This window comes from Mercenaria mercenaria, chromosome 5 (genome assembly GCF_021730395.1).
Source record: "Mercenaria mercenaria strain notata chromosome 5, MADL_Memer_1, whole genome shotgun sequence".
Taxonomy (NCBI): Eukaryota; Metazoa; Mollusca; class Bivalvia; order Venerida; family Veneridae; genus Mercenaria; species Mercenaria mercenaria.
Window position 1 is genome coordinate 35,789,015 of NC_069365.1, and position 27,312 is coordinate 35,816,326.

The 27,312-nt window shown below is 35.1% G+C and overlaps 1 protein-coding gene across 1 annotated transcript; it reads left to right on the top strand.

Moving 5' to 3' along the window:
* Window positions 1-358: 358 nt before the first annotated feature.
* Window positions 359-26,166, top strand: LOC123558890 (post-GPI attachment to proteins factor 2-like). Its single transcript, XM_045350734.2, has 6 exons — window positions 359-522; window positions 6,288-6,432; window positions 8,126-8,236; window positions 12,137-12,249; window positions 18,731-18,839; window positions 21,349-26,166. Exons 1-6 carry the CDS (start codon window positions 382-384, stop codon window positions 21,480-21,482), a joined length of 753 nt encoding a protein of 250 aa, XP_045206669.2. The 5' UTR covers window positions 359-381; the 3' UTR covers window positions 21,483-26,166.
* The last annotated feature ends 1,146 nt before the right edge of the window (window positions 26,167-27,312 follow it).

A 27,312-nucleotide genomic window follows, 5' to 3' on the forward strand; every position in this document is an offset into this window, starting at 1 on the left:
AGACTATTTAGTTTAAACTAATAATAAAGCAAATGAACTGAAATGTTTCCCTAAAGTTAAAAGGCTCCGAAGGTAGTCTGTTCTGGAGTCTGACTCAACTGCTTTAGAATTTCCATATGTGAAAAGTAGATATATAAAGTGTCACAGATTTTTCATTTAACATTGAATTTAATAACTTTTCTCGTTAAGGTGTGTGATTTAATAATATTATTCATAGATTGCCAAAAAAATGCATTATATTCGGTAATTAGAAAAATATAACTCCTTTTCGCATTTATACGAAAAAGAGTCCTTTTCGCACTTTAGGCATACCGATTATAGAAGATGAAAGTGATATTTGTATAAAATCATTCGTAAATAGAGACTGCCGAAGAAGCAATTATGGATAAAAATACATTGTATCATATTACTGCTGCACATTTGGGATATATTACTATGTCTCTACCTGCCTTAGCAACGACTTTTGCGGTTGCATATTCAGTTCTATATGACTTCCACGGATCAACAGCAACTCACTGTCGAGTATGTTTTACGATCTTTCGGATATGTCACTTTTTGGATAGGATTCACCAAAGAAGTATAAAATACTTTTATAGCTCTTTGGATTCAATTAAGATACACATGTACGAGGATAGTTATTTTTAATTCAAGTAAACAACAAGTAGACTCTATATGTCCTGTGTTACATCCTTGTATTGCATGATCAGGATCATCCATGGCATGACATCACTTTCTAAAGTAAATGTGTCAAACGATAATTGTGAATATCCTACCTCTGTGAGCTATTTGTCGTCATTGTTTGAAAAGTGTCGTTTTATAAAATATACGCTTTACAGTCGACTCATCCCCTAGTCAACTCGTCACCCCAGTCAACTCGTCCCCGATTTGGTCATTTCGTCCCCCTCGGCGATTTCAAATGGTCATTTCGTCCCTCCTTTTTGTCCCCCTTTTTTAAAACGTATTTTTGAAAAAAAATCAAAGTATGATAAATTAAGTCGTTGTTTTTTTCAAATAAGTATATTTTATGCTAGAAATATACATAAGTTTCCGTTTGTTTTAAGAACTTTTTGCTTTAAAAATTATCGATTTAACAAGGAGAATTTTCTGTTTTTTTTCCTTTGTTTTTGTAAGTCTGCTATGTTGGACAACATGATTGCTGTTTAAATGTCCGTATTTGATGCTGCTTATTTTCAAACTCTTGAATAAGATTAAACTTTTTATTAAACTTTTTTTATAACAAATAATTTCCTCACTCTAATCAATCATTAACACATTTAATTCTACTAGGGGAAAATTTTGACACATTTCATTTGGCCAATCAACAACTTTTCATGCAATAAAATACCATTAACACCTTCCAGTCAGCCCAATCAACGCCTTTTAATGTGATCAATAACCTTTAACACCTTCCGTATGCAGGGATATGCTCATTCTACTTTTTTTTTAGAAACCACTGTCTCCCTACATTTGAAGTATTTATTTTATTTTAATGACAAAAATGAATATAAAGCATGTTGGTTATTTTTAGTTAAACATATGTGACAGATATTAGTTGTTTATTTATTCTTTATTGTATTTCTAATTAAAACTTTCCTTTATTATGACCAGGTGTAAGGATTTATTGCTCTCTCTTTTCTTACTATGATTTTTAAAAAGTTAATTAGATTTTCTATTATATTATATTTTTAATACTAAGGGCATTGTATTTAGTTATGTTATTTCAGTTAATTGTCTTTTATTTTCAGTATATTTCTTTTATTATTTTATCAAACCTAATTATTTAAAGTTAACTATTTCCAATATAACTCCTTCAAAACTCTCGATGATTTTAAATACAAGTTTTCAAAGTCAAAATATCATAAAAAAACAAAAATGCCTAAAATATTAATGGGGACAAGATTACCAAAAGGGGGACGAATTGACCAAAAAGGGGGACGAGTTGACCAAAATGGGGACGAGTTGACCAAATTTTATCATGAGGGGGACGAAATAACCAATTTTGGGGGACGAAATGACCAAATCGGGGACGAGTTGACTGGGGGACGAGTTGACTAGGGGACGAGTCAATGTTGGCAAAAAGCCGGTCAATATGAGTTTTGACCGGGCCGGCGGTCAATACTGGTTAAAACCGGTCAATACCGGTCAATACTGGTCGATTCAATACTTTGGTCACTCTTGGGTGGTTAATACTGGTTTATTCAACACTTTTACATAATGCTCATTCACAGATTAGAACAGGCTGTAACATTAATGCAAAAATTATAAAGCAATCTGAATAATATAGATGTTGTTCCATAAAAAGTATAGTGGTCAATACTGGTCGATTCAGTTTTGGTCCTTGGCAATGTGTCCTGGTCAGGCTCAGTTCTGGATAATATACTTAGACTGGTCAGTGGTCAATACTAGTTTTTTCAATGCTTTGATAAAGTTACCATGTTCAAGCACCTCATTAATACAGAGGGATTATTGATCATGACAGCTAATTAGTGACTAGATAGACAGACCTGCAACATATCATCTATTGTATATTGTAAGACATGGTGTCAGTTACTAATTGTCACATTGCATTAGACTAATGCAATGTGACACTTGCTATCAAAACACAAAAAAAACCACTTCAATGAAAGGGTCCAGTTGTAGGCAGCAATTTTTCATTGAATTAAATACTATTAAAAATAATTAGATTTATTACTTGTGAATCAAACACTTAACTGCTACAGTTTATGAAATACTTTCTACAAATGAAGTTCAGTTAAAGTAGCAGTTTAATGACCAGTATCAACCAGTGCTGACAAACTGACCACTTCTGACTAATTTGGGAGTATTAATTTGGTTGCTTGAACTTAATATAATTCATGCAAACACCTTCATCAAGCCTCAAATGCTCTTAACAGTCATTATTTAAATTGTTCATAAACTCTGCAAAATATCTTTACAGTAAGTATTGACTAATTGACCAGTATTGACCAATCGACCGGTATTGACCACTTCAGGGAGTATTGACCGGGGCGGTTTTAACCGGTTAAAACCGCTGGTTAAAACCGGGGGCGGTTTTAACCGCCCAACATTGGGACGAGTTGACTTGATACCAAATATACAAAGATTCATTTAAAACTTATCAAAAACTGTAACGGCATCATATCACTTTATTTTAAAACCACACAAAACTGGTAACCTATTTTGCTGCACTAACATATATCTCTTTGCCAAAAATCGCTTTACACCATGTATTTAAATTGCTGACGCTTTTTCATTAAGATTTTTTATTCTGTTTTTTTTTGTACTTTCTTGTCAAAAGTCTGAACTTTATGCCCATAGAATGTATCATTTATTTACTCTTTGAAAGAAATAAGTACTGGTACTGATGATAAACCCGAACAGAAAATGAGGTTTTTTACATGTAACTTTTTTATTCTGCAAATTGTAATCAATGGTAGGTATCAAAATAAAGCTTAACATTTGCTGAAAACTTTACATAATCCAAATTTATTTTCTGTTAACAATCTCACACGAAGTGAGGCCTTGAAGGGGGTTTGTAAAATGTGGACTGTATGAACGTTGACTGATGATAAATTCGAACATTTTGTCATTTAGATCTACAAAATTTTCTTCATACAATTATACTGAAACCTCCCAAAAGCTGCAACATTCATTCCTGGTCAAGTAATGAAAAGTTATCAAATGTCAGGCCTTCATGTTTTGACAGTGAGCATGTGCAAAAAACACCCTCTTCCCCAGTAATTTTGGATAACTATTTTTTATAGAAATAAATGTAAGTCATTTATTTATACAGAATATTTACCAATTTTGCTTTTGTTTACACCAGTTGGTGTTGTTAGTGGAAACTATTAGATGGTGTGTTCAATTTTATGAATAACTGATTGCAATTGAAAATTTCCCAGGTGGTCGACTTTATCATCTGTCCGGGTTTATCATCAGTACCAGTAATTAAGATCGCACGTACTGTTTGAAATTTTACAAAGAACTAAATATCAATTTGACCATTTTTATAGAATTTTGCCTACATTCCTGTCGATTTCTTATTAAAGTCGTTATAGAATTCAAACTATATTACAAAAGAATTTAAGCAATGCTAAAAAATATTGAAGCGCTTATAATAAAAAATGAATGCACTACGCGCGTTTTTTGTGTATGTGTAAACAAAAGCAATGTCGAGCGATGTAAATTAGATATTACGATAGGTCGCACGTGCTCGTGGAATGGAAAATTACCGGCATGACGTTTTGGTAACTACGATTCGCGGGTAAATTAGATACTAGATTTGTAAAAAGATGTCCTTTTGTCAGATTGCCTTCCGGTTATAAGCGGTTTGGTTGTCGTCTGCATCCTATTGCCTTGGGCAACGTTATCGGCATAATTGACACGTGTTCGGAATACACGAGATAATAAACAATCCGCTTTATCGATTTTCTACTAGCTGACCACGGGTTACTTTCTCACTTGCCATAATTATTTATGCATTATTTGTTAAATAAAATAATCGCCAGTTTCAAGCACCAAAATAAGTTTTTCCCTCTGATAAGAAAATAAAAATAATTATTTTCTCTGGAATGCAATAAAATTATTGAGTCAGGGCAATTTTATCGGGTCGGTAGGTAAAGGTCAAACAAACTTAATTTTATTTTAAGCCTCATACAAATAGTCTGAGTGACATGAAAATGAAACTGAAAGTGGCACATAGCAACCCCTTTTGATTCAACTTGTCACCAAATAACCAACCGCTTTCAATTTAGATATTTCTTTGAAATATTCAGAATTTGCAGTTGATATTAAAAAAATTACAAAGGTAGCTCTCATACCATTTTTTCAACCAACAGAAGTTGCTTGAGCCCAGCTTATTGGCAGTGAAAATGCCTGCGCACACTGGGAATTTCGCTCCTTAAAGTTTAAACCTATCATTTTGATGGAGATGATTTGAGAAGTGCAGCAGTCCACATTACTCCACGAGTGTAGGACAAAATCCCCTGCGGACAAAACCCCCTTCGCTCATTTTTGCATAGGCGGACAAAACCCCCTTCATGTTTTTTACAAGGAGGACAAAAACCCCTTTGCTTAATTTTACAAGGAAGACAAAACCCCCTTCGCGTTTTTTACAGGGAGGACAAAACCCCCTTCTTCCTAGAATCAAAAGGACAAATTATATAATAATAATTATATAACTAATCAAAGTGTCTGAGAGTTATTTAACAAATTACTTAACAGTTTGGTGAGAAAAACATACAATTAACAAATTATCAGGTCAATTAATTAAGAGATATTCAACACTTTTTTCAACAAACTAAAATAATAGTATATGTATAGTCTGATTAATTTCAAAGTTATTATGAAACCAACTGAAATAATTGTATATTATAGAATAATTAAATCAATTATCATTATTATAAATATTAATTATAATTATGTTCAAGACATCTCTTTTTGTTTGCCCTTTTGATTCGTTATAAAAAAAGCAAAGGGGATTGTCCTTGTAAAAAATGCGAAGGGGGTTTTGTCCTCCTTGTAAAAAATGCAAAGGGGGTTTTGTCCTCCTTGTAAAATTAAGCGAAGGGGTTTTTGTCCTCCTTGTTAAAAACATGAAGGGGATTTTGTCCGCCTATGCAAAAATGAGCGAAGGGGGTTTTGTCCGCAGGGGATTTTGTCCGGATCCCTTACTCCACCAGTCCCCCACCACCACTAGTCAAAATAAGTTGAACTTTAGATTGTTTTGTATTTGTGACTGGGCAGTCTAAATGTCAAAACTTTGAAGGACCAAAATAATGGAGGATAAATCACAATACACAATCTTGTAAAGTTATTAGTTTTATCCCCAACCCCCACCCCCCCTCAAAAAAAATAAAAATCACTTTCTTAGAATTTCATCACTGCTGCTGTACTAGACACCACAAACCCACACCCACTGCCATATTACAATTTCCTCTGCCACACACACACCCTCCTCCTCTGATTTAAATCTGCTGGTGTCTATTGCTGCACTTTGCAGGGCTCTTATTTTTAATGAAATTAAGAGTCAAATCATAGAAAGACTTGGATAATGTTCTACCTGATTTACATAAAAACATTGCCAGAATGTTTGTTGAAATGAAATCAATGACATAGCGGACACTTTAGGTTACCTGTGACAAGAATTTAATCAGGTGAGCGATACAGGTTTTTTTCAGTACTCTTGTCATATGAATGATAATAGTCATGATTTTAAGAAACAGTGTAATCATATACATTGCATAGATCTTTCTATAATTAAGTTCTGTAACATATTATTGTTGTAGGTTCGGAATATTCTACCAAGTATAAGTGCAGCTATTGCGAGATCTCCGCAGCAGTATATATGGAGAATATTTATATCACTGCATGCTGCACCAAGATTCATGTATGCTCTGGCTTACTATGGATGGCATAAACAAGTTCATGTTGGTAAGCCCCGTTTCTTATAGAATATCTCGTAGATGAGTTTTTTTTCTGGAAGACATTGTTTAGATGTAAAAAGAATTAATAATTCAAAAGTAGTATTAAGAAGGAGTTTTATCCAACTTCTTTATTTTTCATTGGAACTTACTCAGAAATACCAGCTTTACTTTAGGTTTAAGGTAGTTCTGCACGTTTGATAAACTGGAAGTAATGGCATAACATCATTTATTCGGAAAACAGAATAAAGCCTGGAATCGGCGTACAAAAATGAACATCATTTTACGAATTAATGGCAACCAGTAAGTAAATTTATTACAAGGGCAACGTTATTATCTTTCTAAAGTTAAAATATGATATTAAAACATCTTACATGTTAAACATGTTAAATAAATACTAATTTCAAAAAACTTCTTAAAATCTGACTGAAATGTGCTGATCTTGTTAATCATGGGCAAATAGCTAAAAAAAACAAGCACACAGGCCTACCAGTATTCATTTTATTTAAGAAGTTCGCATCCAAACGACTGCCCATGTTTTATTAATTGATAAAATTATTGGAACATATTTATTATTTCGAGTCTAACAACGCAAATAATTCGCATTTTACAGTACTACATTTTCAGCGTAATACGTCATTCGGGTTATATGCTGTTACAATTTACCCCCTGTGGTTAGAAAGAGTTGCATAGCCAATGGAACGTATAGATATTTGTTTCTTTTTATCAGAATTTTGAGAAGTATTTATAATTTAGTAATCTAACATCCCACAAACTAATTATGAAGAGAATCATCAAATTAAGCGATTTGACCCTGTGTTACAAGTTACGAGCTTAACTTTATATGACGTCACATCATTATGACGTCATACTTTATGTCATACATTTATGACGTCACCGCTGAATCTTAATTATGCTAATTGAATTCGCTCGTAGAGATCGAAATGTGTTTTACGGTCCTACACACAAGTCAGTATGACTTTTTATCATATTTATGTTTTTGAAATGCTGTTTTCAACCGTTTGGCCCTAAAATAATTCGTATGTAATGGAACTGAAGTAGAATCTCTTATGCCACAATCATAGGGGGTGAAATGTAACAGCCAACCATATTTAATCGTAGATTCATGTATAGGCGATTTCGCTATATGTTTATATAGCAGTTGCTGCAGATCATGTTAGAATTCACCATATGATAGGCGGCATATGATTATTTACAAATGTGAGAAGTTTTATTAAACTCTACATTGTAATAAAAATTCTATTTGCGAAAATGTTATCAAAATTGTTATTTTCCCATAGACTCTGTCCCAAACCAATCCAGCAAATAATCGAGCACACAACCCTATCTTACTTAAATTTCCAAAGTTACTAAGTATATTTTGAAGTTTTGAAAAGTTATGGTTTGACCTGAATGTGCAGAACTACCTTTAAGTTTATGGCTATTGGATTTGGGCCATTTGAACAAACTTAAGAATGGAGTGCAGAAAGAGACATTTTAGTATAAGATAGGCAAATATGGAAAATGTTTGCCATTATCGGTGAAGTACAAATAGGGCTGAAATTTTTGTAATTTTTTGCTATATTGCAATTTGAAATTCCAAAATATGCAGCATAAGATATGCTATAAGTTTAATATTTGTTGTGCTGGTACTCTTTTGTGCCGTGCTCTGTTATATTTATTCCACACATGACATTTTTCAGGGGCCAGGCAGACAACCTACATTTTTCTAGCGAAAGTTGCAGTGTTTTTACATATCATGGAAAATATGATGTTAGTTCTTCTCACATGTATCTCTTCAAATGACAACAGAGGTAAGTTTGTGGTAACATGTTTATTACAATTTTTATACAGTGAGACTCTTCTCGCCCGAGAACCTAGTCTGACTCTGATCCTCATTCCTTATGTTTCCTATGTTTAAATCTCTTGAAATTCTAGATAACCCAAGCCCTGGCCACTTCAAGCGATTGGTGTGTTACTGTTTATACAGTGAGACACTTCTCGCCCGAGCACCCAGCCTGACTCTGGTCCTCATTCCTTATGTTTCCTATGTTTAAATCTCTTGAAATCCTAGATAACCCAAGCCCTGGCCACTTCAAGTGATTGGTGTGTTACTCTAACTTAATGTTAGACAAGATCACTTGATCAGTTCTCAGAATTCTGTAATTTGTATATACAATTATTTTAACATCTTTCTGTAAGTAAAGGACTAGATAATGCATCCTTGCAGAAATTGAACAAAACTGTGAAACAAAAGTCAATACATTAATACCATAATATAGGCATGTCAACTGTTAATCCTAGATAACCCAAGCGATTGGTGTGTTACTGTTTATACAGTGAGACACTTCTCGCCCGAGCACCCAGCCTGACTCTGGTCCTCATTCCTTATGTTTCCTATGTTTAAATCTCTTGAAATCCTAGATAACCCAAGCCCTGGCCACTTCAAGCGATTGGTGTGTTACTGTTTATACAGTGAGACACTTCTCGCCCGAGCACCCAGCCTGACTCTGGTCCTCATATCTTAAGTTTCCTATGTTTAAATCTCTTGAAATCCTAGATAACCCAAGCCCTGGCCACTTCAAGTGATTGGTGTATTACTCTAACTTAATGTTAGACAAGATCACTTGATCAGTTCTCAGAATTCTGTAATTTGTATATATAATTATTTTAACATCTTTCTGTAAGTAAAGGACTAAGATAATGCATCCCTGCAGAAATTGGACAAAACTGTGAAACAAAAGTCAATACATTAATACCATAATATAGGCATGTCAACTGTTAATGGGTTAACTATTCAAATGTCTGATGATTATCAGATAGTTAAATTAGTAACTAGTTACTAACATTTTACCTTAAAATAATTTTCCTGCTCTCTAACTTATATTAACCAAACTTGATCACAGTGTTTATGTGCATGATATTTTGGCCAGGTTCAATAAGGTGCAGTGACTCTGAAGTTATGGCCCTAGGATTACCAAACATTATGAAAAATTGCCAGTGTCAGCTCTCTAACTTGAGAAGTTCTTGTCCAGTGTTCATTAAACTCTGCCATAATGCTAATGGGCTAAGTATCTTGGCCAAGTGCAATAACCAGCGGGATAGTCCCAGTCACAGTTACAAGTGAGTTATGACAGTGTTCACGTAATAGTTAGAAGTTCATATTACATTTTCTCCAAACTTAGTCAGACTGTTTATGGGCATATTATCATGGCCAAGTTCAATAACTGTGCTGGATTGTCTGTGTCACTCTGGAGTTACGTTGTATTTTAAAGTACTGTAGTTTATTTTGAAAGTCAAAATTAATTTCGTTTGAGGGGCATATTTTTCTAACAGTTTAGCACTTTTGTTGCCTGAATTAAAATTATTATCCAGCGTTAACAACGGGTGCAGACATTAAACTTGGAAGTAATAGTCACATTCGAAGAAAAATGTAGTTTTAGTGAAAGAGTAAAAAATCAGGCATTAGAAGAGAAACAAGCAGTATATTTTATTTAGTGAACCTGTTAACTGTTCAGAAGATTTAACAATTAGCAGTTAGACCTAAAAAAAGACTGTTTGTTTCTGGTATTCTGACCTAAACTAAATTTTTGGCCCGACCTTGGAGAAGTTTTTTTTTTCAACTGCACTTTTTATGCTTTAAACATGGTCAGTGATGTTAGAAATCAACTTACTGATGCTCTTAAGGCATAACCCTCTTATTTATTTTATTTTTTTTACATAAAAATATTTTCCGAAAAGTCCCACTAAATAAAAAAAATTCCCCCCCCCTCCCCCATAAAAAAATTAACCGACCTACCTACCCTATTTTTTTTTCAGCATGTTACCGGAAACAATCTTTTTTCAGGCCTTGTTAAAATAAACAAATAATCATGCCCCTACTTTGATCCCATAAAGTAAAACAAGATCTATTTTAACAGAGTATAGTAATATTTACTCACCAATGCTCCAGAAAACATGTGAAATTATGGAATAGATTAAAATATTTCATATTGATTGATTATCACCATTCACTCATCCATGTTCATTCAATGATTTATTAATTGTAGTTATGGAGTAGTGTTTTCATTATGTTTATGTCTGCCATTTCAGTTTTAAATTTGCAGAAATCTATTTCTGAAACAATTTTTCAGACTTGAGTTATTCTGTCCTATTAATATTTCATTGTTACACGTTTATCATTTGAATCAATGATTTAATGAATTGTCCTAGAACAGTAACATTTGTGAAAAGCTTTAGTATACAGTTAAATTGAGTTTACTGGTAAATAATTGATGTCTCTTTATTCTTTATTTATTGTGTTTGTATTCTTTATTATATGCCCGAAGGGATGTATTATGTTATAACCCCGGTGTCCGTCAGTTCGTCCGTTAGCAATTTCGTGTTCACTCTGTAACTCTTGAACCACTCAAAGGATTTCAAAGAAACTTGACACAAATGTTCACCATATAGGGACGACGTGCAGAGCGCATTTTTTGGATGTCTCGCTTCAAGGTCAAGGTCACATTTAGGGGTCAAAGGTCATATGATTGTGTTTCGTGTCCGCTCTGTAACTCTTGATCCCCATGAAGGATTTCAAAGAAACTTGACACAAAAGTTCACCACATTGATACGACATGCAGAGTGCATGTTCTGGGTGACTCGTTTCAAGGTCAAGGTCACACATAGGGGTCAGTAGTCTGTGTCTCAGTAACTCTTGACCTGCTTAAAGGAATGTAAAGAAACTTGGCAGAAATGTTCACCACATCGAGACAACATGCAGAGCCCATTTTCTGTATGTCTCGCTTCAAGGTCAAGGTAACTCTTGAAACCCTTGAAGGATTTAGAAGAAACTTGACACAAATGTTCACCACATAGACATGATGTGCAGAACACATGTTCTGGATGGCTAGCTACAAGGTCAAGGTCAGACTTAGGGGTCAAAGATCATATCTTCAGGCGTATATTGCTCTGCATTGCGGTGCTCTTGTTGATGTTTCAGATATACATGAGAACACCTTTATTGATGTTTCAGATATACATGAGAACACCTTTATTGATGTTTCAGATATACATAAGAACAGTTTTATTGATGTTTCAGATATACATGAGAACACCTTTATTGATGTTTCAGATATACACAAGAACAGTTTTATTGATGTTTCAGATATACATGAGAACACCTTTATTGATGTTTCAGATATACACGAGAACAGTTTTATTGATGTTTCAGATATACATGAGAACACCTTTATTGATGTTTCAGATATACTCGAGAACAGTTTTATTGATGTTTCAGATATACATGAGAACAGTTTTATTGATGTTTCAGATATACATGAGAACGGTTTTATTGATGTTTCATATACATTGTATACACAAGAACAGTTTTATTGATGTTTCAGATATACATGAGAACAGTTTTATTGATGTTTCAGATATACTTGAGAACAGTTTTATTGATGTTTCATATATACACAAGAACAGTTTTATTGATGTTTCAGATATACATGAGAACAGTTTTATTGATGTTTCAGATATACATGAGAACAGTTTTATTGATGTTTCAGATATACATGAGAACAGTTTTATTGATGTTTCAGATATACTTGAGAACAGTTTTATTGATGTTTCATATATACACAAGAACAGTTTTATTGATGTTTCAGATATACACGAGAACAGTTTTATTGATGTTTCAGATATACATGAGAAAAGTTTTATTGATGTTTCAGATATACATGAGAACAGTTTTATTGCATTTATAATTACGTCATGGATGTACATGCTGCTGACCATTGGTCTATGCAAGTGGGCAAGAAAATACACAGACAAAACACACAAAACCGTAAGTACAAGAAATAAAAATTTCTTTTCATTTAGCATGAGTAATTGATGAAAGTTCTCACCTGTAATGGATGGAGCAATTTATTTCTCCTTTAGAGTCCATGTTTGATGTCTTATTTACTTCCCAAGCATCTGATCTAGGCCTTTACTGCTGAAAAAATACTAGTTTTAGTAACTCACCCAGCTCTGAACATGGCCTGGTATGTTAACCATGACCAGGTGTTGAACCTGTTTTATGGTGATTTCAGAATTGATGGAGATATTTCAAGTTTAGTGGTACTACATTAAGAATTTTTTTTAAAGTAGTTTATGTATGATATCAGTAGTATTGCCTGATATTAAAACAAAATGAAGAAAAATATTAGTTCTAAAATAAGTAAATCAGAAATGTCAAATAAACATGCAATACTATTTACTGTTTGTACATGCAAATTACAACAAAATAACATGATAAAAATTCAAAAGAAAGCAGATATACATGTTATTTCCATGTATTTTTATGCCCGCCTTCGAAGAAGGATGGGTATATTGTTTTGCAGATGTCGGTCGGTCGGTCTGTTGGTTGGTATGTAGACCAATCCGTTTCCGGATGATAACTCAAGAACGCTTGGGCCTAGGATCATGAAAGTTGATAGGAAGGTTGGTCATCTCCAGCAGATGACCCCTATTGATTTTGAGATCTGTATGTCAAAGGTCAAGGTCACAGTGACCCTGAACAGTTAAACGGTTTCCGATGTTGACTCAATAACGCTTGGGCCTAGGATCATGAAAGTTGATAGGGAGGTTGGTCATGACCAGCAGATCATCCCAATTGATTTTGAGGTCAGTATGTCCAAGGTCAAGGTCACAGTGACCCTGAACAGTTAAACAGTTTCCGGATGATAACTCAAGAATGCTTGGGCCTAGGATCATGAAAATTTATAGGGAGGTTGGTCATCACCAGCAGATGACCCCTATTGATTTTGAGATCAGTCTATCAAAGATCAAGGTTACAGTGACCAGGAACAGTTAAACAGTTCCTTGATGATAACTCGAGATTGCTAGGGCATAGGATCGTGAAAGTTGATAGGGAGGTTGGTCATCACCAGCAGATGACCCTAATGATTTTGAGATCAGTAGGTCAAAGGTCAAGGTCACAGTGACCAGGAACAGTAAAATGGTTTCCAGGCGATAACTCAAGAATGCTTGGGCCTAGGATCAGGAAAATTTATAAGGAGATTGTTCATGACCAGCAAATGACCCCTATTGATTTTGAGGTCATTAGGTTAAAGTTCAAGGTCTCATTGGTCAGGAACAGTTAAACGGTTTCTGGACGATAACTTGAGAACACTTAGGCCAAGGGTCATGAAAGATGAAAGAGAGGTTCATCATGACCAACAGATGACCCCTATTGAATTTGAGGTCAGTTGATCAAAGTTCAAGGTTACAGTGACCCGGAACATTTAAACCATTTCCAGACAATTTCTTGAGATCACTTGGGCCTAGGATCATGGAACTTGGTAGGGAGATTGGTCATGACCAACAGATGACCCCTGTAGATTTTGAGGTCAGTAGGCCAAAGATGAAGGTCACATTGATCCGGAACAGTTAAACCCTTTCCAGATGATACCTAGAGAACGCTTGGGCTTAGGATCACGAAACTTAATAGGAAGGTTGATCATGACCAGCAGATTACCCCTATTGATTTTTAGATCAATAGGTTAAAGGTCATGGTCACATTGAACCAGAACAGTAGAACTTTTGTTTACAGTGAGCATATAATTTCTGTTCCTTGTGCAATTACTGAATGCATCAATGGGGGCATTTCTTGTTCAACGAGCTCTTGTTACAGAGTACAATGTACACTGGGACCCTGTTATAATGCTGTCGTCAGGGTCCAAGGTTCAAGACCCGCGGATCTAGTGGGGTTAAATTTATAACGCGGGTTGGCCTTAAGCGGTATATGTAATACCCCACCCACGTTTATGTATTAGACGTATTTTAAACACTGTTTTATATTACATAAGAAATTCTAAGCGTTTAAACGGGGCATTTATTTACCTTAAATGCTACTGGAAGATGCATTAAAAGAATAATAACGCTATGTCAGCTTCCATTTCGTCGTGATTTTAAAAGAAATGTGGAATTGTGTATCCCGGAAGTAAACATATAACACTGTGTGAGAAGCGCGCGGTCGTGAAAATTACATGTACAACGCAGGGGTTTTCTGTAACTAAAAGAGAAAAAATGCGGACAGTCATAAAAAATAATTTTGAATACATGTAGAAAATGGATAAAATAAGAAAGACAATTGTTAAATCACCGGCATTTCGTTAATTCCGATGTACTGAATGTGATGATTACGGAAAACGGCTGCATATTATTACAAAACTGGGCCTGTTGTTTCATTTTTTATTCACTCAAATGTTTGTGTCATCCGCTTAATTGGTGCAAACTTAAATGGTTTGATTGTTGACTGACCAATGTTACACGATTGTTATGCAAACAATCTAATTTTGACACGGTACTGATTGCCTAATTGTCACATGTCTACATGTATTAAAACTTTAACAAAGGCAATACGCAAACAAGTAAGCTAGCAGACATTTATTGATTTTTAGCTCACCTGTCACATAGTGACAGGATGACCTTTTGTGATCGCCCTTTGTCCGTCGTCCGTCCACAATTTCTTGTCTGCACTATAGAGGTTTCATTTATGATTTTATTTTAACCAAACTTGCACACAACTTGTATCGCCATAAGATCTCGGTTCCTTTCTTGAACTGGCCAGATCCCATGATGGGTTCCAGAGTTATGGCCCCTGAAAGGGCCAAAATTAGCTATTTTGACCTTGTCTGCACAATAGCAGCTTCATTTATGATTTGATTTTTACCAAACTGGCACACAACTTGTATCACCATAAGATCGCGGTTCCTTTCTTGAACTGGCCAGATTCCATTATGGGTTCCTGAGTTATGGCCCCTGAAAGGGCCAAAATTAGCTATTTTGACCTTGTCTGCACAGTAGCAGCTTTATTGATGATTTGATTTTTACCAAACTGGCACACAACTTGTATCACCATAAGATCTTGGTTCCTTTCTTGAACTGGCAAAATCCATTATGGGTTCCAGAGTTATGGCCCCTGAAAGGGCCAAAATTAGCTATTTTGACCTTGTCTGCACAATAGAAGCTTCATTTATGATTTGATTTTTAACCAAACTGGCATACAACTTGTATCACCATAAGATTTTGGTTCCTTTCTTGAACTGACAAGATTTGATTATGGGTTCCAGAGTTATGGCCCCTGAAAGGGCCAAATTAGCTTTTTTGACCTTGTCTGCACAGTAGCAGCTTTATTTATGATTTGATTTTTTACCAAACTGGCACACAAATTGTATCACCATAAGATCTCAGTTCCTTTCTTGAACTGGCCAGATCCCATAATGGGTTCCAGAGTTGTGGCCCCTGAAAGGGCCAAAATTAGCTATTTTGACCTTGTCTGCACAATAGCAGCTTCATTTTTGATTCGATTTTAACCAAACTTGCACACAACTTGTATCACCACAAGATCTTGGTTCCTTTGTTGAACTGGCCAGATTGCTTCATGGGTTCCAGAGTTATGGCCCCTTAAAGGTCCAAAATTGGCTATTTTGGCTTTTGCAGCCATATAGAGACTTCATTTATGGTTTTTTTGATACAAACTTCCAAAATAACTTCAACAACAATAATTCTTGGATTCCATGACAAATCAGATCCAAGCGTAGGTTCAGAGTTATTTTATATCTGATTACCTCCCCTGATTGTAATCAAAATGGATTTATATCAGTAAGGACTTATAGTACTTATTTGACATTTCATTATTGTCATTAGTTGGACTGAGCCAATCAGGGTAGATAACTATGGACTGATTTTATGTCAAATTACCTCCCTTTATTTCAAATTAAAATGGGTATATCTCTGTAACTAATGAAGATACTGATCTGAAATTTCATTTATGTCAACAGATTTATTTGGCAGATCCTTCCTTTCTTCACTTACAATAATTTTTTTTTAATTACTTCCCTTTTACATTACTATAAATAGCTTATTTTTAGTAACTTTTTTATTATTGGCCGTAGGGAAAAACCAAGACCACTTTTCTGTGGTACAACATTGATGGTACCTCCAATTTGTAGGTGTATTTTGACATATCTGTACCTTGTAAGAATTTTTTTTTCTTTTTGGTTAAATTTCTTCTCTTTGTTTTTACTGTCCTTTGGACTTAGATATTTTTTCTGAGGACCTTCTTGTCCTCAAGTGCAATGATAACAGGTGAGCGATATAGGGCCATCATGGCCCTCTTGTTTCACAGTCGTCATGGCAAAGGTGTTAATGTACACTGGTACATGTAGTTTTAACCCTGGTTATGATCAAATTAAATAACATCCGCGGACTTGGGGTTTTTTTTTTTTTTAGCTCACCTGTCACAAAGTGACAAGGTGAGCTTTTGTGATCGCGCGGTGTCCGTCGTCCGTGCGTCCGTAAACTTTTGCTTGTGACCACTCTAGAGGTCACATTTTTCATGGGATCTTTATGAAAGTTGGTCAGAATATCTTGATGATATCTAGGTCAAGTTCGAAACTGGGTCACGTGCCTTCAAAAACTAGGTCAGTAGGTCTAAAAATAGAAAAACCATGTGACCTCTCTAGAGGCCATATATTTCACCAAGATCTTCATGAAAATTGGTCAGAATGTTCACCTTGATGATATCTAGGTCAAGTTCGAAACAGGGTCACGTGCCGTCAAAAACTAAGTCAGTAGGTCTAAAAATAGAAAAACCTTGTGACCTCTCTAGAGGCCATATATTTCAAAAGATCTTCATGAAAATTGGTCAGAACATTCACCTTGATGATATCTAGGTCAAGTTCAAAACTGGGTCACATGCCTTCAAAAACTAGGTCAGTAGGTCAAATAATAGAAAAACTTTGTGACCTCTCTAAAGGCCATATTTTTCATGGGATCTGTATGAAAATTGGTCTGAATGTTCATCTTGATGATATCTAGGTCAAGTTTGAAACTGGGTCGCGTGCAGTCAAAAACTAGGTCAGTAGGTCTAAAAATAGAAAAACCTTGTGACCTCTCTAGAGGCCATATATTTCATGAGATCTTCATGAAAATTGGTCAGAATGTTCATCTTGATGATATCTAGGTCAAGTTTGAAAGTGGGTCACATGCTGTCAAAAACTAGGTCAGTAGGTCAAATAATAGAAAAACCTTGTGACCTCTCTAGAGGCCATATTTTTCATGGGATCTGTATGAAAATTGGTCTGAATGTTCATCTTGATGATATCTAGGTCAAGTTTGAAACAGTGTCATGTGCGGTCAAAAACTAGGTCAGTAGGTCTAAAAATAGAAAAACCTTGTGACCTCTCTAGAGGCCATACTTGTGAATGGATCTTCATAAAAATTGGTCAGAATGTTCATCTTGATGATATCTAGGTCAAGTTTGAAAGTGGGTCACATGCTGTCAAAAACTAGGTCAGTAGGTCAAATAATAGAAAAACCTTGTGACCTCTCTAGAGGCCATATTTTTCATGGGATCTGTATGAAAGTTGGTCTGAATGTTCATCTTGATGATATCTAGGTAAAATTTGAAACTGGGTCACGTGCCTTAAAAAACTAGGTCTGTAGGTCAAAACATAAAAAAACCTTGTGACCTCTCTAGAGGCCACACTTTTCATGGGATCTGTATGAAAGTTGGTCTGAATGTTCATCTTGATGATATCTAGGTCAAGTTTGAAACTGGGTCAACTGCGGTCAAAAACTAGGTCAGTAGGTCTAAAATTATTAAAATCTTTTGACCTCTCTAGAGGCCATTTTTTTCAACGGATCTTCATGAAAATTGATCTGAATGTTCACCTTGATGATATCTAGGTCAGTTTCGAAACTGGGTCACGTGCAGTCAAAAACTAGGCCAGTAGGTATAAAAATAGAAAAACCTTGTGACCTCTCTAGAGGCCATATTTTTCATGAGATCTTCATGAAAGTTAGTGAGAATGTTCACCTTGATGATATCTAGATAAAGTTCAAAACAGGGTCACGTACCTTCGAAAACTAGGTCAATAGGTCAAATAATAGAAAAACCTTGTGACCTCTCTAGAGACCATATTTTTCAATGGATCTTCATGAAAATTGGTCAGAATTTTTATCTTGATAATATCTAGGTCAAGTTCAAAACTGGGTCACATGAGCTCAAAAACTAGGTCACTATGTCAAATAATAGAAAAAACGACATCATACTCAAAACTGGGTCATGTGGGAAGAGGTAAGCGATTCAGGACCATCATGGTCCTCTTGTCTTTTTTTTTTACTCTCGAAAATTTGGGCGCCAAGAGTATACCGCATTATAACGAATACCACGGTATATCGAGTAGCGTTATAACGGGTTTAGAGTGTATAATTGTATTTACTTAAAATGGTTTTTGTTTTTTATAACAAAAATGTATTGATTTGACATTTTGTAGGACTGTGGTTCATACAGGTACAAGAAATTGTTTGCCTTTGGCAATATCTCATCATTTACTCTGGCTATCTATCTGTACTTCAGACACAACTGGTTCTGTGAACCCTACAGTAAGTATCATAGTTCATTTTGTGTTTCAGCATAAAAGTAAAACAGTAGGCTTTAGTTCCATATCAATGTTTACCATGTGACAGTCTTTTATTTTTTGCTTGCTTAATGGGGTTTAATGAGAAACTTTAATGTCATTCTTCAGTAGTATTTCATTAATTTAACAGTGCTAACTTAGTGTAACCAGTGTTCTGGATTGAGTATCAGTACAAACTTGCTGAGTAACAGACATCTTCGCATTATGGAGATGTGGCAGAGAAATGACTTCATACACTCTGTCTTCAGAGGACATGTTCTGCTCGCTGTATTTGCACTTACAACCTTTAGATTCAAAATCTTGTGTTCTACCTGCTGAGCTATTAGAGGTGGGGTACTTTTCACTGGTTGTTTGAAGGGAGAAATTACAGTTGCAATATATTCCCATAACATTTCAAATAATTTGCACACTTAGGCCATTTTAAGAGCTAATAATGATCAATTTTAAAAATGTATTATTTATAAAATAGTGACTGTTATAAATGTATAAATCATCTTTTTCCTTTTTAATTAAGATACTGTATATCATTTTGCCTTGAAGGTTAATTAAAATTTGTGTTTTTAGCTTGACTATTCAAAGAATAGGTAGAGCTATTGGACTCGCCCATGCGTCGGCATCCGTGTCCCGATTTGGTTAAGCTTTTGTATGTAAGCTGGTATCTCAGTAACCACTTGTGGGAATAAATTGAAACTTGACACAATTATTCACTGTGATAAACTGACTTACATTGCACAGGTTCCATAACTCTGTTTTGCATTTTTACAAAATTATGCCCCTTTTTTGACTTAGAAATTTTTGGTTAAGGTTTTATATGTAAGCTGGTATCTCAGTACCTGCTAATTGGAATGGATTGAAACTTCACACACTTGTTCACTGTGATGATCTGACATGCAATGCATAGGTTCCATAACTCTAGTTTGCATTTTTACAAAATTATGCCCCTTTTTTGACTGTTTTTGGTTAAGTTTTTGTATGTAAGCTGGTATCTCAGTACCCACTATAAATGGGAATTGATTGAAACTTCACACAATTCTCCATTGTCATGAGCTGATATGCATTGTACAGGTTCCATAACCCTGTTTTACAATTTTACAAAATTATGCCCCTTTTTAAACATTAAAATTCATTTAGTTGACAAGACTGTTGAAAAGTCGAGCGTTGCTGTCCTCTGACAGCTCTTGTTTATTGTTGAAAATTATGTGAGGTATTAAAATTCAAGCCCTTGATGGGATGAGCACATGTGTAAATTCATATAAAAGATAGGTGCCTATATTTATTGGATAGCAAAACATTGTGTTAATGTACAATATATCAAGTCATTCCATTTAATGGTTTGAATGTTACTTGTCTGACAGGTCTCAAAAAGTATCTGTTTCAGGAACTCTCTCATGACCTCTGAGTGTATTATCTGGAGTTCCACAAGGATCTGTATTAGGACCTGTCTTGTCCATTACCTATATAAAGGACTTACCCTCACACTTACCACACTCAGCAACAGACATGTTTGCTGATGACACAACCCTAACTGTGACAGATAGCCAAATTGAAACAGTAAATTCATATCAGACTACTCCTAATTACAAAACAAAATTAAAACAACACCAGAACTACAGCTATTCTTAAACAATGAAAAATTAGAATTTACAGAAACTGGAAAGATTCTCGGAATCCAGGTTGACATTTGTTTGAAATGGAAACTTCAAGTATAGTGCCAGTGTATATTGAATGTTACAGTTGAAATGTTTTGTAAACCTGCATGCCCACAATCTGTTCTACAATGCATATATTTTACCAACCTGGACTTCTGTTGTTTTGTTTTGGGAAACTACTCAAATGATCTGTTAGACAAAGTTATTAAGTTTCAGAAAAGAGCTCTTTGCATTTTCGAAAAAAATTAAAATGGATGAAATTTATTGACAGAATCGAATATAGAAAGGCTACCTTGATCTTCAAGTCACTAAAATCAAGAAAACTCACCAACATGCATGAAAGAAAAAATTCAGTTAACATCTTCCATTCATGACATGGCAAATTCCTAAACCAAACTTGGAATTTTAGTAAAAATCTTTGTCCTATTCTGGTCCTAAGATTCGGAAAGACATACCTGTCGGTGCGTCAGCCAGAGTATACTGAGAAATTTAAGAGGACTTATTTACAGCGGAAGTACTCTGTATGTGATTTGTAGTATCTTCTACTCTGTATACAGGTTTTTTGAGTTATATTGTTAATTATTGTTAATAAAAATGTTGTATGATAAAAACAAACAAAACAAAACAACTATGCATTGAATACAAATGTACTTCTATACTTTGATGATTATGTACAAATTAAATATTGTTATCATGCGTATGACTAGTATATATTTGTAACTTGTAAAGATTTATATTTAGAGGCCCACATTGAAGATTGGACTTGCCCAAATATGCAGCCTCGTGAAATAAAATCATTATTATTATTTTTTTTAATATTCACAGTTTACAGTTTGTTTGCGTTGTGTGAGTATGTGACGATCTTTACAAACATCCTGTTTCACGGTACTGCAGTGTTAGACATGCGGGAGTATTCTGCAGGCATTGTGCTCACAGACCTCTTGAACAAACACAGATAATGCAGCTATGATACAGTTAAGGCGGCAGGGAGATGTTATGTAAACTCCGCCCACTTGAAAATCTCTGGCTCAAAAACGTGTATTGACTTAAGACAAAGCTGAGCATATATACAAACAGGAACATAAAAATATATGCATCCCAATTTGATATGTATAAGAAATCTGTAAATCTAATAGAACTCTTTAAGCTTTGTTCAACGTAAATATTGTGATATAAAGTTGTTATACATGATAATGTTTAAGTGTGTAGAATTTGGTTAAAACTGTAAAAAAAGAGACTTAAATACCGATATTTCATCAAGGTTATGACATAGGCAGCAGGAAAAAATGTGTGATACAGTGAAACACTGCTAGCTTGAGTATCTCTGGCTGAAGCACCTGTGCATTTAATGTTTTTCACATTTGGATTGCTTAACTCTGTATAATTCAAGCATTTTACACATGCCCTTTCTGCTTCAAGGATCAGAGTTTTTACTGTAGACATTTCTGTGATTTTAAAAGATTGTTCAAATTTGAGTTGCAGAGTAATCTCTTTATGGGTATTATCTTATTAAGTATTAAAAGGCAATAATGATTTTTATGCCCCCCGGCATCTACTGATGCTGGAGGCATATAGCGATTGTCCTGTCCGTTCGTTCGTTCGTTCGTACGAGCTCACATTTGCATACTTAGGTGGCTATAGGAACAATAGGTAACTGTACTTTTTCTTTGATGTCATTCATTCCGTAAGGCTTTTATGTGGCTATTTTTCTCTTACGTGGCTAAAAGAACAATAGAGAGAACAAAAGAGTAGCCACATACGGTAAGTATCCATATGTAGGAACGTGCGTCTGTACGAGGTTAACCAAATGGGACCGTTTCGTCTAGCATCAATACCCCTTACTAGAATGACATGATACTAATGCAGATGTAACCTGTGACAATTCCTCATCTTCAGACATCACCTGACCTCAGTTTGACCTTGAACTTGACCTCGTTTTGGACTTGGGTTGCTTTGTATCGACAAGGATGCCACCGGGGGCATCAAGCGTTTATTGAACGCAGCTCCTTGTTAGTCCCCTACTGGTTGAAAACCAGTTTTGGGGACTATAGGAATGCACTTTTCCGTCATTCCGTCCGTCCGTCCGTCCGTCGGTCCGTCCGTCCGCAATTTCGTGTCCGGTCCATAACTGTCATCCATGAAGGGATTTTAATATTACTTGGCACAAAGGTTCCCCATGATGAGACGACATGTCATGCGCAAAACCCGGACCCTTAGCTCAAAGGTCAAGGTCACAATTGGAGGTCAAAGGTCAACGGGGCTTTTTTCCTGTCCGGTCCACAACTCTCCCATCCTTGAAGGGATTTTAGAATTACTTGGCACAAATGTTCCCCATGATGAGATGATGTGTCATGCGCAAATCCCGGACCCCTAGCTCAAAGGTCAAGGTCACAATTGGAGGTCAAAGGTCAACAGGGCTTTTTTCCTGTCCGGTCCATAACTCTCCCATCCATGAAGAGATTTTAATATTACTTGGCACAAATGTTCCCCATGAGGAGACGACATGTCATGCGCAAAACCTGGACCCCTAGCTTAAAGGTCAAGGTCACAATTGGAGGTCAAAGGTCAACAAGGCATTTTTCCTGTCCGGTCCATAACTCTCCCATCTATGAAGGGATTTTAATATTACTTGGCACAAATGTACCTCATAATAAGACGATGTGTCATGCACAACTTTCAGACCCCTAGCTCAAAGGTCGGGGTCACACTTAGCAGTCAAATGTTAACATAGCATGAACAGGGTCTGTTTCGTGTCCGGTCCATAACTCTGACATTCATTAAGGGATTTTAATATCACTTAGCACAAGTGTTCCCCATGATGAGACGACGTGTCTTGCGCAAATCCCGGACCCCTAGCTCAAAGGTCAAGGTCACAATTGGGGGTCAAAGGTCAACAGAGTTTTTTTCCTGTCCCGTCCATAACTCTGCCATCCATGAAGGGATTTTAATATTACTTGGCACAAATGTTTCCCATGATGAGACGACATGTCATGCGCAACACCCAGTACCCTAGCTTAAAGGTCAAGGTCACACTTTGAGATCAAAGGTCAAGAGGATTTTTTTCCTGTCCGGTCTATAACTTTGTCATGCAAAGCAGGATTTAGATATCAGTTGGCACAAATATTCCCCTGGATGAGACAACATGTCATGCGCAAGAACCAGGTCCCTAGGTCTAAGGTCAAGGTCATATTTAGAGGTCAAAGGTCAAATTCAAGAATGACTTTGTACAGAACATTTCTTCTTCATGCATGGAGGGATTTTGATGTAACTTGGACCAAATGTTCACCACCATAAGGCACCCTTGTTTTTAGAATTACGTCCCTTTGTTGTTACTATAAAAAGATTTTATTGTAACTTTTTTATTACTGGCGGTAGAGAAAAATCGAGACCACTTTTCTGTGGTACAGCATGCATGTTACATCCAATTTTTAGGTGTATTTTGACCTATCTCTACCTGGTAAAGAGTTTCTTGTGGACTTATATTATATATATTTTTTTTTTTTTTTTTTTTTTTTTTAAAGATTAATTTCTCTTTGTTGTTACTATAAATAACTTACATGATAACATTTTTATAATCAGCCAAAAAAATTCAATATGAAAACAACTGGGGGGTTTTATATATGCATATTTTAATCCAAGTGTGTTGTTATAACATATTGTATATGTAGTACAATATTGTTTATACATCATTGACAGATATCAGTTCATTATGTTATACTGCAGTAGAGAAAATTAGGTGCCTTCCAGTAGGGGACTTTGTATTGCATGGCAATACTTCATTCACTTGTTTTAACTATTTTAGATACATATATATTGACAGGATAATTTTCATATCTGCTAGCTATTAGAGTTTATTGTCAACTTTCGGCAGCACTCAAGATTTTCTTTTGTTATAATAGTCAGATATGTATATTTTGTTTTTTTCCATCTAGTTAAAAATCCAGCTTTTTATGCATAACATGTTTTGAATAAGTGAATAGGTTAAGTTATGAAAAGATTCAGTACTGTTATTTTTTGTTGATGTTCAAGCTGAATTTATACATACATATGTCAGTGTCTTTTACCAACAATACTTAAGCTAAAGGCATCTTGATTTTCTTTGTAGCATAAATTTTGTCTATGTTTATATTTTTCTTCTCTTTCAAAATAGTCTTCCTGCAAAAAAATGTTAACTTCCATATTAGATCATTTTAAAACAAATGATTTAATGAGATATTTTTTTCTAAAATCTTAGCAAGACCTATGATATTTACAACAGTGCAATGTATAATTCTGTAGGCTGAAAGAAATAATTGAGCCGCGCCATGAGAAAACCAACATAGTGCGTTTGCGACAAGCATGGATCCAGACCAGCCTGCGCATCTGCGCAGTCTGGTCAGGATCCATGCTGTTCGCTAATGGTTTCTTTCATTGCAATAGGCTTTGAAAGCGAACAGCATGGATCCTGACCAGACTGCACCGATGCGCAAGTATTATTTCAACTCTGTTATTCTTAGTAAAACTGCTTTTATTTTGCTTCATTAAAATGTTTACATTCTTTTAGCTACAATTTTTTATCCTTTAATAAGAAATGCCGCTAATATATCTCATATTTCTTTATGTAGTTACATTGACATTACACTTTTTATGTAAATTTATTCACAATTAAAATATATGATTTAGTAATCGCAAATTTGGATTGAAAGCTTGCCATAGAAAAAATAAAAGACAACTTGAAAAGCCACTCTCAAAGAACACAGCGACCCTTATAGCTGTCCATGTAGAAATGCTAACTTGTATACAGACTTTGTACAAATACACATATAAAAGATAAACACAATCATGAAAAAAGACAGATATGCTGTGAAACACAAGAAGATAAAATATAAAGTTTAGTGTTTGCTTCACAGAGTTTTCATTTCTGTAAAATGTAAAATACTATATTTTTGTGCCATTGCTTGTAAATTGCTCAAAGTATAACCTATACAAACCAGTTGATGACTTTTGCTGTAAGATCCTGTCAAAGTTATGCCTTGAGAGTATACTTTTATTTTAAAGCAATTCTGATAGTTTCCATTGTATATTGTTTGCACACAGTATATGTTCCAGTACTTTAGATGCCTTGAAATTTAGTTTCACATGGTTTTACTAATGAGCAGTTTAATGGCATTTGTTTGCCAGCTGTAAGAAACCATTTGTTTGTGTATATTTTTGTTTGGTATTTTGAGCTTGCATTACTCTTGATTTATCTTTTTAGCTCACCAGAGCACAAAGTGCTCGGGATGAGCTATTGTGATCGCTTAGCATCAGTCGGACCCTCCACTCTTTCCTATAAACATCATCTCTAAAACCAATTGATGAAACTTGGCCAGGATGTTCTTTGGATGGTCCTCTTCCAAAGTTGTTCAACGGTTCCCTTTGGTTTCACATAGGGGCTGCCAGAGCTAAAAATCTTCAAAGGACATCTCCTCCTAAACCGCTGGTACGATTTTGAAATAATTTCACACAAATGGTTCTGATGTAACCCTCTATCAAGAATGTTCAAATTATCCGATTTCTAAGAAAACATGGCTACCATATTTGTATTGTGGAAACTTTAAAGATCTTGAGAAACCGATTTTAAAATAATTTCACGCAAACTGATCATGTGTGACCCTCTGCCAATATTATTATTCTGATCCGTCAAAAAAAACATGGCCACCAGAGGGTGTGGTATATTTTGGAAACTTTAAAAATCTTCTTGTATGAAACTGCAGGCCTGATTTCAGAATAATTTCACACAAATGGCTCTTGTGTGACCCTCTACCAAGATCGTTCAAATTATTCCAAATTGTCGAAAATCATGACTGCTAGAGGGCAGGGTCACTTTTCCCTATATGTATAAATTGGAATCTTTAAAAATCTTCTTGTTTCTTGTATTAAAGAAACAGCAGTCCCAATTTTGAAATAATTTTACACAAATGTATCTTTGTTGAACCTTTATGAAGATTGTTCAAACAATTCTTATTGGTCAAAAACATGGCCGTCAAGGGGCATGGTCAGTTTTCCCTGTATGCATATAATGGAACCTTAAACATCTCATTATCAGAAACTGCAGGTCGTACAAAGGTTGTACAAATATATTTTTTCAAGATTATTTCATAGACATTTTTCTTGCATAATTTTCTTCCAAAACTGTTCCAAGCAAGCAGTGTAACTCAGGTGAGTGATCTAGGGCCATCATGGCCCTCTTGTTTTTTGTTGGTAAACATTTTGACTGATATTGAAAGGTGCTTGCAATATTTGGTGTACAGGCCTATACACCCTTTTTATTGTTTCATTGTATTTATAAGATTTAATTACTTTTCAGATATTTTGTGTTTACTGTTATACTATTTTTGTATAATATCTCGGGTATTTAGTGATTTTAGCGGACTTTGTTTGCAATATGCAATAGGCTTATAAAGGGCTTACTATGTAATATTATTAGATTTTATTCATTGTTGTTAATGTTCAGTAAGCTAAAAACTTTTTGTATCAATTTTTATAAGCTTAACGGGTAAATGATGCAAAGGTGCTAGTAATCTATTCGTCTATTAGCACTTTAGTTTTTGGTAATAATAATTATGTCTCCCACTATGCAGTAGTACTCCAACACGTAAACAGTATATAAAGACAGACTTACTATTCAGGTGATTAGGCAGTTTTGGGAGACATGCGCTTTTCTCAAAAGCACCTCTAGTTTTTTAATGTTTTTTTTTTTCTACAAACCTCAAATGTTAGTGGCAAAATTACTCATAGGTAGAGGATGACTCCTATTGATTTTTACAT

Bases quoted from the DNA above. Each gene is read 5' to 3' on its own strand.
- LOC123558890 (XM_045350734.2), top strand. From the start codon at position 382: ATGGATAAAAATACATTGTATCATATTACTGCTGCACATTTGGGATAT. The intron at 6,433-8,125 runs GTAAGCCCCGTT...GACATTTTTCAG, and splicing joins GCATAAACAAGTTCATGTTG to GGGCCAGGCAGACAACCTAC. The intron at 18,840-21,348 runs GTAAGTATCATA...TAATATTCACAG, and splicing joins CTGGTTCTGTGAACCCTACA to TTTACAGTTTGTTTGCGTTG.